The sequence below is a fragment of the Peromyscus maniculatus genome, chromosome 1 (assembly GCF_049852395.1).
Source record: "Peromyscus maniculatus bairdii isolate BWxNUB_F1_BW_parent chromosome 1, HU_Pman_BW_mat_3.1, whole genome shotgun sequence".
NCBI classification, from domain to species: Eukaryota; Metazoa; Chordata; class Mammalia; order Rodentia; family Cricetidae; genus Peromyscus; species Peromyscus maniculatus.
The window spans coordinates 9,393,742-9,406,613 of record NC_134852.1 but is presented as its reverse complement, the minus strand read 5'-3'; the positions used below and the strand labels follow the sequence as shown (position 1 = coordinate 9,406,613).

The following is a 12,872-nucleotide window of genomic DNA, read 5'->3' as shown; positions in this document are numbered from 1 at the left end:
TTTCTTCAAGGAACAAGGGCAACAGAATGCCCCTTCCTTCTGGAGTATGCAGAAGGTGTGGTAAGGGAAAACACTGGACCAAGGAATGTAGATCAACAAAGGACAGACAGGGTAATCCTTTGCCTCAGTCTTTGGGAAACTCCCAGAGGGGCCTCATGCAGGCCCCCATAGCAAATCCAGTTCAAACCTTTCCTGCAGCCATAGAGGAAATCCCTGCTCTGAGCGATTAAATAACCAAATGCCTACTGGAATAAATCATGCTGGTCAGGATGATGAAACAGAGAGAATAGAAAATTCAGGAGAAAACATAAAGAGAATTTTTGGCAAACTTCTATTAATGAACAAAGACCAAAATTAATGATAAAAAAAAATGGGGGCTGGAGAGATGGCTTAGAGGTTAAGGGCACTAACTGCTCTTCCAGAGGTCCTGAGTTCAATTCCCAGCAACCACATGGTGGCTCACAACCATCTGTAATGAGATCTGGCACCCTCTTCTGTATATATAATAAATAAATAAAATCTTTAAAAAATGGTGTTTTGTTGTCTCGTCTGGTAGACACAGGTGTGGACTTTACCATATATGCACCAGAATTTTGGCATCCAACTTGGCCTCTTCAGGAGGTAAATGTTCAACTGTTAGGAACTGGGACATTATCTCAGGTGAAACAGAGTGCAAGATGGCTCAAATGTATAGGTCCAGAAGGACAGAGAGGAAAATTAAAACCATATGTGGCTAACATAGCTATGAACCTGTGGAGTCGAGACTTGTAATTCTCCTGTATTTGTTATTAAAAAGAAATCTGGTAAATGGAGAATGGTAACAGACCTTAGAGCAATTAACAAAGTAATTCAGCCAATGGGCTACTTATAATAATTCTCAACCGGTTAAAAGATTTCAATGGAGGGTCCTCCCACAGGGAATGTTGAATAGCCCAACTCTGTGCCAATATTTTGTACAACAGCCATTGGAAGTGATATGCAAAAAATTTCTTAAATCTATAATTTATCATTATATGGATGATATTTTACTACCTGATTCAAATGCAGATACTTTAGAAGGAATGTTTGAAGAAGTAAAGAAAATTCTGCCTTGCTGGGGATTACAAATTGCACCTGAAAAGATACAAAGAGGCGATTCTATTAATTATTTAGGATATAAAATAGAGCTACAAAAAATTAGACCCCAAAAGGTGCAAATTAGGAGAGATAGACTACAGACTCTTAATGACTTTCAAAGATCATTTGGAGATATTTCTCATCTATTAACTATTGTTGGGGTAAAAAATGATGAACTGACTAATTTGTTCAAAACCTTAGAAGGTGACAAGGACTTAAATAGTCCAAGAGAATTATCACCTGAAACTGAGAAAAAATTGGCTTTGGTAGAAAAGAAAGTGCATGAAGGGCATGTGGATAGTATTGATCCAAAGCTGGGTTGCATTTTGGTTATTTTACCTTCTAGGCATTCTCTTACTGGAATATTAATGCCGAGGGAAGATATTATATTGGAATGGATATTTTTTACCAAATATACCAAATAAAATTTAAAAACTTATGTGGAAAAAATCTCTGACTTGATTTGCAAAGGAAAATCGAGACTTCGTCAATTAGCAGGAATAGACCCAGCAGAAATTGTCATACCATTAACTAAGGAGGACATTGAAAAATTATGGACTGAAAATGAACCTTGGCAAAGAGCTTGAAGTAATTTTTTGGGAGAAATTAACAGCAAATATCCCAAAAGCGATAGAATTGATCTTATAAAGAGAGCTGATTGGATCTTGCCTCGAATTGTATGGCAAAAACCCATATCTGGAGTTCTTACCTTTTATACAGATGCCAAAAAACAAGGAAAGGCAGGTTACAAATCAGAAAATTTAAGTAAAGTGGTTCAAAGTCTGTATTATTCAGTTCAAAAATCAGAATTGTATACTATTCTGTTGGTATTAATGGATTTTTCAGAACCTCTCAACATAGTAACTGACTCTCAGTATGCTGAAAGAGTGGTGTTACATATTGAGACTGCAGAATTTATCCCTGATGCTTCAGAATTAACTTCACTATTTATTCAATTACAAGATACAATCAGGAAAAGGAATCATCCTTTATATATAACTCACATTTGATCCCATACTGGTCTGCCAGGCCCTCTAGCACAAGGCAATGATGAGATTGATAAATTATTGATAGGAAATGTGCTGGAGGCCTCAGAATTTCATAAAAAACATCATGTCAATAGTAAAGGTTTAAAAAAGGATTTTTCCATAACCTGGCAACAAGCCAAAGAAATAGTAAAGAAATGTCCTACTTGTTCCTTCTACAATCAAATGCCACTACCAGCAGGATGTAACCCAAAGGGTACTCAGAGAAATGAAATCTGGCAGCTGGATGTGTTTCACTTTGCAGAATTTGGAAAACTGAAATATGTACACCACACCATCAATACTTATTCAGGATTTCAATGGGCAACTGCTTTGAGTTCTGAAAAAGCTGATTCTGTAATCACTCATTTGCTAGAAGTTATGGCCATCATGGGTATACCTGCACAAATCAAAACTGACAATGCTCCATCATATGTCTCTGTTAAAATGAAACAGTTTTTTGCTTATTACAATATAAAGCATATTACAGGCATACCACATAATCCTACAGGTCAAGCAGTTATAGAAAGATCAAACAGAACTCTAAAGGATATGCTAAATAAACAGAAATGGTAACAAAAACCCCCAGAAATAGACTGCATAATGCTCTTCTAACTTTGAATTTTCTGAATGCCAATGAGAAGGGAACAACAGCTTCAGAGAGACATTGGATAATAGAAAAAACTACAGAATTAAATCAGCCTATATAATTTAAGGATGTGCTGACATCAGAATGGAAACCAGGGTATGTATTACATTGGGGACGAGGTTTTGCTTTTGTTTCTACAGGAGAAGATAAGCTGTGGGTACCATCAAAATTGATAAAGGTTCAATTTGAACAAGAGAGACATCTTAATTAGAGGAGGTGATAGTTCATTAGCCAGCATGAACATCCAATTTAAACTAACTTGTACCAGTAACACATGCCTTTTCATTTAATCAGATAATAACTTGCCAAAAAGGAACATCCCCAAAATTAGCCTTGGGGAAACGTTTTTGTTTTTGTCTTTTAGGAGAATGAAGGTTAAGGAATCTGAAGAACACTGGACAAATGAGACAACTGAAGAAAAGGGACAAATCATCTATCCCAAGAAACAGAGTGAAACGGCATATGTGTATATATTATCTAAAAAATTTTATGTCTTCCTAAATGTTTGTTTCTGCTTTTCTCTAAAGATTTAACGCTATTGGTCTTCTAATAGTCCCAGTTCAATTAAAATTTAAAGCTGACTTTGGAGTTGGAGAATGGCTCTCTCCTTCTTTAAACTCAAGCATGTTGTTAAAAGGAAAATGCAAACTCCCTGTATCATGCCAGAATAAAAGAGCCATCTTCTGCTATGGGACAGGACAAAAGCCAAATTAATTAAGGGACTATTCTTTTACTAATCTCACCTCTTTGATTCTATTCTGATTCTTTAAACTTTTCTTAAAGTATGAATTTTATATCAAAATTTACAAGATTAATATATATATATATATATATATATATATATATATATATTAAGCTTTGTTAAGATATGAATGGTTATATAGTGTACTAACTAATTCTAGAAAAAAGGCTTCAATTAGCTGCATATATATGTCTTTGTGTTCGAGTCTCTTATCAGTTTTCTGCAGGAAATCACACCAGGCCTAACATCAACTGAAGTCTCCAGAAAGAAGATGTGGCCCCACAAGAACAACGATTCCACGTGGACAATAATAATATCACTAAGTTGACAAACATCATCTACAGATCAGCTTTTGAGTTTGTAGTGCTCAGAGCAAGTCTTTGTGGTGCTCAGGGCAATTTCAAGATGGCTAGCTGAGATGATCCATTCTCAAAGACTACTTGAATAAAGACGAGATAAACCCTGAACTTTGGCATTATACACAGACTGGATAATGAAGGATATAGTTACCTTTCCTAGAATTTGACAATTAACCTAAAATTTTTCTTTCAGGAAAAAGAAAACTTCGTCCATACCCAGCAGGAAGCAATTTTAAGAATACGATGCCCACATTCCCAAAGAGGTGGTGTGGGGCGGGTGGTTTTTGGTCTTTTTAATGGGTTTTGGTTCTGGAATAATTTTCAATGTATAGGGGGGTTGGTTACAAGTTGTTGTCAAGGGTTAGGGAAAAAGGCTATGCAAAGGAGATTAGATTTAATGTTCTTGTTTAAAAAAAAGAAGAAAGAAAAAAGACAATTACTAGTTTTAAATACTTTACATTGGATTGGATTGTTTTATATTGTATACAAATTTGAAACTGATATTGTTAGAAAATGCTATATGTATATTTCTAATTGTATTCATACCATTCATTTAACATTGTAATGCAATTGTCTGTTCCTTGAATGTTAGTATTACCAACTATTATGATATAAAGAAATGAAAGTTAGTAGTTAGACATTACAATAGAACTTGTAGTCATATTAGATATGTTTTAAAAATTGAGCAGAGATGTTTTAGACAGGTCATCTTCAAACCCTTCAGAGATCTACAGAATATGGCATTTAAAATGTTTTAATAACTTAGAAAATTTTTCTTTTTTGAGACATGTCGGCTCCTGGCTGTACCAATCTACTTCAGAGGAAATATGGGCATTGAAGAAACTGCATATGGGGTCAACTTTCATTGTGGCAAATGTTAGCCACTGGACAACAAAGTATCCACAAATCAATAGGACAAAATGGACAGACAGAACATGAAACAAAGGACTACAGATTCTTGTAAAAACAAGTGTGGTTATGGCTTTATCAAAAGGCATCTTCTGAGGCCAGGACAATATGGCCCCATCCCTGAAATGGCCTTCACAATCGAGAAAAGGTACAGTGTCCTTTTCTTTGAAGGCAGCTTAACAGGCAGAGGGCTGATGGCTTCTGTTGTGCAATGGAACAGCAGCTGAATGCTCACGCCTCTCAACAGTAGACTGGCATTTAATAGAGGGATGTGGAGAAGAAGGGGATGCTGAGATGAAGCCATATATACACAGCCAAGAAGAATGGACAGCTGAATTAAAAAACTGTCAAAAATTTCCAGAATTTAAAATCCTGAATCATGACAGGACTCTAGTGGAATTCATGTTTCGGGTACATGGACTGCTCTCACCCAATGTGAGGTTGAACTGTTGACCTTATGTATATCCTACTTCACAAATGAGTCTGTCAGATACACTAAGCCTTTAGGCTCAAGATGATGCCCCAACACTGTGGAGAAACCTCAGGTGACTGTCCAGGCAGCTGACTGTTTCTGTCAACTCACAATTTTTTTGGAAGTTGCTTGCATGCACTTTCTGTTTTTATTTTTGTTAGCTAATATTATTTCCTTCTTGGGTCTCTGAGGGAGTTGAAGATTAGTTAGTTATGGTTGAAGATTAGTTAGCTATAGTTGAAAATTAATTAGGATAGAAAGTGCATTAGATACATCTTGGATTTACCAAAATAGGATAGATAATGGAATTATTTTCTCTGATTTGTCAAATACCTGTTTAGGTATTTATTACTTGTATATATTGTATATAGTTATTGTACTTTTGTATATAGTTTTTCTTTTGTTAGATATAACCTTTTGTTTTTTTCTTTTTATTAAAATAGAAAAGGGGAAATGTGGTGCTATTTTAATTGTACTGAAATGTGATTTTGATTGTATGTTAATAAATAAAGTTACCCAGGGGTCAGAGCTATTAGAGCCATAGCAAGAGTGTGGCGGTGGTGGCACATGCCTTTAATTCCATAGATCTCTGTGTGTTCAGGGATACAGCCAGCATTGGAGACATATGCCTTAAAGACCTGGGGGTTGTACATACAGACAGTGACAAGGCAGTCACGTGTTTGGTTTTACCACCAATGAGAAGGCAGAATGACTATGAAACGACTTAGACACAGGGAAATAGCGCTCTTTCGGGAAGCTGGAACCACTTCAGGAGGAAGGGTGAGATTTTAGCTCTGAGCTCTGAACTCTTGGCTTTCTCTTTTACATTGGTTTTGTGTTTCTTATTTAATAAGATGGTTGGTTACATCTACACCCCTCCCTTTCCTCTCTCCAGTTCCTCCCAGCAACCCTTCCTCCAAGCTTTTTCATATCCCCACACCACTCTTAAGTTAAGAGCCTCCTTTTCATTGAAAATTATTGTTATGTGTATATCTAAATTTATGCATATTCACATGTATATATACACATGTCATATAAATACATGCATATATATACATTTACACATATATCACATATGTATACACATATATATAAATGTAAAACACACACACACACATGTGACATTAGCACTCATAGCAGTCCTTCTTTGTAGCTCCCAATGCTACTTTCACTCTATCATCAATTGGAGGATTCTGAGACATGGCTTCAGTATTTCATTAGTCACACGGTATGAGGTATATATGAAGTTCTCTTACCTATGACAGGAAGGTACAAGGAGTCACTTGGGGTTGACCACAATTGGGAAGAGTTCCTGAAAGAGCCATAGCATCTATAGTTCCCTGCCTGGACCACAGGATCAAGATGGAAGTTGGCCTGGAATGTTCCATTTTGGTTCAGGATTGAAGGAAGGCCATGTCCCTTGGGTACCCCTTCCCGGGACAAATGGAACATGTCAAACTGAAGGGCAGAGACACAGGACAAGGTCATGTTCTCTCCTGACATCACCATAGGACCCATCAGGACTGACAGAGAAGGTTTCTTGTATAAACCTGGAAGAAAAGAGGAAGAGACAGTTAGTTACCAGTGTTCATTCTCTCCTCAGTGTTCCCTCTGCCTGTATCTATTTCTTTGATATCTCTCTGCCTCTTACCATCTCCCTCTCTCTATTTCTCCCTTTCTTTTCTCCTCTCTTCCTCTCCTTCTCTCTCTTTATTTTTATGTTACAATCTTTAGTCTATGACCTCACTCTGGACTCAAATATTTTTGCCAATGTTTGCTTAATGATATTTTCTGCCTCTATTTGCATGGGTTCATTCCATCTGTATTTTAAAGTTTGTTTTTATGAGCATAATTAATTTTATCTAGCAATAACCTTCATAATGAAATATTCATATGCATGCATAATATATTTTTATGCTTGTTTTAGGTTTTGAAATTGAACTATATATCATTTAGTGTTTTAAAAATTATTGTTACATATATAATTATAGATGTATAATATTAACTATATTAAGGCTAGTATTCTTTATTGCCCTTCTACTTCCAATAATCACATTCATTTTACTAATTGGTCTTCTCTATATTTCAATTTTTCCAGTTGTTGTGCAAGTCAATGGGCTCAATTAGATTTACTCATGATTTTGTTTTAATTAGCATACCAAGTAAGAGTCTTCATTATGACATCCTCATACAGCTCCTTTTGTTCATTTTTCTCCCTCTTCCATTCCTTGTACAGCATTGCTGATCTCTTTACTCCCATTTCCTATTCCATGTCATATGTCTTTCATTTATTTCCCACCTCTCTCTATTAAACTTTTCTTCTCATGGTCACTTGCTAATTTCATGACCTATTACTTTGTCATCCTATATATGATAAAAATCTAGAATCTAATATCATTCTATTTTTCTTTGTAGGTCTTGTATCTGTTTACACATCTGTGTTAATTAGTCTCTCTTTTCAAAGTACAGAATATTCCATATATATATATATTTCTCTTGAACAATACTATGGTGATCTTCCCTCTATTGTTACTCTTAGTGTGTGTACTGCTCAAGTGTGATCTGTCATCTACTTCCCAAGCACTTAGTTCAGAATTTGGTTTTTGCTTCTACCTTTATAATATTTCTACCAAGAGAACCAGGCATATCATGTGTGTGACAAGCTTTGTTTTGGCATATTTAACATCTGCTATAATTTTTCCATCTCTACTTTCAAAGTTTCCATTCAGGCTTCTGTCTTTTTTTAGTTTTTCTCTTAGCACACATTCCATGTTTACTAATTCATAGTCCTTTCTGGGTTTCCATCTGTGTGAAGGCATAAGGATTCATTAATAACAAGTGTTTTATTAAAACACTTCTAGGCCTATGCATGGTTCAAATTGCTATAAGGCATTCCTGATCCAGAATCAAAAGCATTATTTCCTCCCAAACATGTTGATGAATTAGCATCCTGACTTTACTGCTCTTAGAGCATCCCTTCCATGCTTCTAAATTTGCTCTTGACTTGAGTTCCTATATTATTTTCCAATTGCTAACATAACAAATTACCACAAATTTCATTGTTAAAATGAATACAAGTATTGTGGGGATCAGAATTCTGAGAAGACTAAATGACATAAATCAGGTTTCTTCAGAGATAGTAACTACTGAAATCCCTAGGAAAGTGTCCATTTTTACCTTCCAACTTCTAAAGCTTCATGCATTCCTTGGCACTATGACCCTTCCTCCTTGTTCAGAGTTTGAGACAGGGTGTCTCACTCATGATGCTTGTTTTTCCCACAACTGGATTTTTCCCTATTTTGTTATATCAAATTTTGTAGTTCTACAGACCTAGAATAATTCAGGATATTCTTGCATCCTGATATCAACTTGTTAAGATCTGAGTTCCATCTTCCAGCCCAACTTTTCCTTAACTTATTTAACACACAGGAAGCCTTAGGGACTAGAAAAATGCATGACCTTGTATATCTTATTATGCCCAGAACATTATATATTTCTCTGTGTTGAATATTCCTTTATATGTCCAAATCTCTTACTAACACTGTTTCTGAAAATTTCAGGGTTGGGATATTTAGGAAATGAAAGGCACTCAAAACATCATTCTAACCTGAAATTATGATTTCCACAGGGTCACTTATTGCTAAAATTTTAAAAGGGTAATGAGAATCAAAACCATGGCATCTGTATGTCCCTGCATGTGCTGATGTCACAGGATTCAAGGCAAATTTCTTCTGTAATGGTCTTCCCTGGATCTGAGGGATAGGATTACCATGTTCTTTGTACAACTTGAATGTGTAATAGTTAATATGAGAGTCACATTGAAGTTCCACACGCTGTCCCAAAGGAACAATATGGCTTGGCCAGGCAGAGAGTGAAGGCTTGTTATGACTCCCTGCAGAGAAATGCACAGAGAAAATATTTAATGATGCTCCTTCATCCCTGAGAGCTGAGACTCCAATTTTCTCTTCGTTGAGTTCCATTGTATAACACTTTTCTCTTCAATGTAAGAGGCTGAGATGTTCAGGAGATTCAGAAAGTAAACAAACTTTCTCTGTCATGGAGAGGTGAAACATTCAACATTTATCGGTGGCCCTTCCCAGCTCTGTAGAAAGAGTGAGACCCTGGACCAGCTGAGCTCTGAGTGCTAATGTCTAAGACCTGTTGGTCTGCCTGCAAGTTGTGCACTGAGCGCCAGGGTTTTGGCTTCATGATAATCCCTCATTTTGGGGTGTGCTTTAAGTAAGGTTGGAGTCACCCTTGCTTCTGTGAGTAACCCCTCATCCACACTGCTATCAGTAACTTAGTAAACCCATCGATTCATAGAGTTACGCTTTGGTGCAATCACTGTTTGCTCTGCTATGGATTTCTTTCATGAGGTGAGTCAGTTTGTATGTGTTATACACAATAGGGTCATTTTGAAGTGATGAGTGTGAGAGACTGTGGTTTTTAGAATAGTTATGGTCCACATAGACTCATCTGTTTAATTGCATGGCACATAAGGAATATCACTAATAGGAGGTATGGCCTCATTGGAGTAGGTGTGGCCTTGGTGGAGGAAGTATTTCACTGTGGAGGCACATTTTGTGGACTCTTATGCTCAAGCTATTAACAGTGTGAAACACAGTCTCAGTCTGCTGCCAGTGGATCAAAACGAAGAATTCTCTGCTCCTTCTCTAGCATCATCATCTTGATTACCTACACACTGCTAGGTTCTCTACCATGATTTTAGTGGACTAAAACTCTAAACTGTAAGTCAGCCCCAATCAGATGTTTCCTTTTATTAGATTTTCCATGGTGATGGTGTCTCTTCACAACAATAGAAACCCTAAGACAAAGACTGTAAGTGTTATCGAACCTACCATATATATGATATATCTGTCATGTTAAGATATTCTAAAAGAGAATTTTGAGTTTGGAATCATGCAGTAAGTTTCATCATGAAAATATTATAATTTAAGAAGAAATTACACCCAAAGTGTAGAAGGAAATGTTAGTGTGATTGAGATGATAGATCACAATTGATGCCAGCAAGGGAGCAGAAAATGACAGCTCTTGATTCACCAACTCTAGAAATCTAACAATATTCAGATTATAAGTATATCATGAATATTCCAAAACTCATGGATGATGGAGAGATAGCCCCCAGGACCACAGAACTGAGAAGATCAAGAACAATGATGAGGAATGAGTCTTTTGAACTACTTTGCCCTCATGAACTTTTGTAAAAATTTTCATTCACAGAGTTTATACAGGCTCATTTTTCTATACTAAATGTCATAAATTAGAGGCTGATAGATACTTCCTCCATCATTTGGAGTCTCCTTTTATGTGAAATATAGGAAGTCTAGTATAACTCAGCATCTTGTTTATTTGTATTTAGAATGGATTTGGACTCATAGTGGCCAGCCCATGAATCTTGTTAATTTATCTGCATCCTGAGGAATGAGACAATAGCTACTCTCTGTATTCATGACTATGTAGACTCCAAGCTATACTACCACACAGCTCTGGTGGACATCTTGCAACCATCATAGACCCTAGCCAGAGACTGTTCCTTATTAAAGAGATCCAGACTATGAGAATGTTGCAAAAACAGGACCCAACCTTCTGTTGCATACAAGAGACACCACTAATATCAAAGGTAAACATCACCTCAATATCTCAGAATAAAGCACTGGTCAAAGAAATTCTAAGCAAAGGGATATAAGAAGCAGGCTGGGTTAGCCATTCTAATATCTAACAAAATGGACTTCTGTGGTGACGTGAAAGGCCATGGCCTGAAAGGGAGTGGGCCATTAGGAGGAGGGGCCTTGTTGGGGTTGCTGTGGTCTTATTGGAAGAAACTAAACAGAGAAATACTTGAGCTAACAGACATGATGTCCTAAATGAACAAAATAGCTATCTACATCACATATGACCCAAATGCTAAAGCATAAACCTTCTTCTCAGCACCTCATGATTTTATTTTTCAAAAATTGACCACATACTCTTTCACAGAATAAGTTTCTACAGATACAAGAAAATTGAAATAACCCCTGTATTATATCAGACCACTACAGATTGAAGCAGGAATTCTAGGAAACAGAAACAAAAGAAAGTCTACAAACTCATAGAAAGTTAAGAACCCTATACTGAATGTAAACTGGGTCAAGATCAAGTTAAGAAAGAAATGAAAAACATTACACAGTTCAATGAAAATGAATGCCCAATGTACCCAAACCAATGGGACACAATGAGAACAATACTAAGATAAAAGTTCATAACTTTAAGTGCCTACATATATAACCTAAAGAGATCTCATATTAGCAACTTAACCACACACCTGAAAGTTCAAGAACAAAAAATAGCAAACACATCTAAGACAGCAGGAAATAATCTAACTGTGGGCTGAAATCAACAAAAGAGAAACAAAGACAATAATATAAAGAATCAGTAAAATAAACAGTTCGTTCTTCAGAAAATCAACACAATGGACAACACCTTGCTGTGGGATGTTCTGTATGCTGTGAATATCTGTTGCTCCGATTGGTTGATAAATAAATGCTGATTGGCCAGTAGCCAGGCGGAAGTATAAGTGGAATAAGCAGGGAGGGAATATTCTGAGAAGAGGAAAGCTGAGTCAGGAGATGACAGCTTGCAGTCCGGCAAGCAGCATGTAATGGCACACATGTAAAGTCACAGAGCACATGGTGACAAAAAGATTATAGAAATGAGCTGAGTTTAAGTGATTATTTTATAAGCGGCTGTGGGGTCCGTGAGGCTGGGCTGGGGAAACCTTTCAGCTACACCACCTAATCCAAACTAACTATAAGCCAGGCAGAGAATATACAAATTAACAAAATCAGAAATGAAATGTGGGACATAACAACAGACATCTAAGATATCAAAGGCATCATTGGCGCACACATTAAGAACCTGTAATCCACAAAACTAAAAAATCTAAAAGAAATGAATAATTTTCTCATTATTTACCACTTTCCAAAAGTAAAATAAAGGTCTGGTAAACAATATACATAGCCCTATAACCCCTAAGGAAACAGAAGTTCTCCGTAAAATTTTCCCCAAGAAAAAGTACAGAGTCAGTAGATTCTAGTGAAGAATTCTTCCAGACTTAAGAAGAGCTAATGCCAATATTCCTTAAATTAATCTTAGAAACAGAAGTAACACTGCTTCACTTTATGAAAGCACAGTAATTCTGATACCTAAACCATAGCAAGATTCAATAAAAATATAATTACAGGCCAATCTCCCTCATGACCATTGATGCAAAAATATTCCATTAAATACTAGCAAAATACATCCAAGAATATATCAAAAAGGTCATCCACAGTGATCAAGTAGGCTCCATCACAGAGATGTAGGGGTGTTTCAATATATGAAAACCTGTCAATGTAATCCACCATATAACTCTGCAAAAAATCCACATAACTTTCTTATTAGATATTAAAAAAGACTTTGAAATTAATCTAATATAGCTACATGATAAAGGGATATCAGGGATACAAGGAATATACTTAAATATAACAAAAGCAATATCAAGAAGGCCTTTAGACAACATCAAATTAAAAGGAAGGAAATTAAATGCAATTCCACTAAAATC

The 12,872-nt window shown here is 36.2% G+C and overlaps 1 protein-coding gene across 1 annotated transcript in view; it reads right to left on the bottom strand.

The window, feature by feature from the left end:
- Positions 1 to 12,872, bottom strand: part of LOC102920417 (killer cell immunoglobulin-like receptor 3DL1) — a 69,545-nt gene that overhangs the window by 33,861 nt on the left and 22,812 nt on the right. The window contains exon 3 of the mRNA XM_076563441.1: positions 6,701 to 6,822. Coding sequence (XP_076419556.1) covers positions 6,701 to 6,822 — 122 coding nt within the window. The remainder of the gene's footprint in view (positions 1 to 6,700; positions 6,823 to 12,872) is intronic.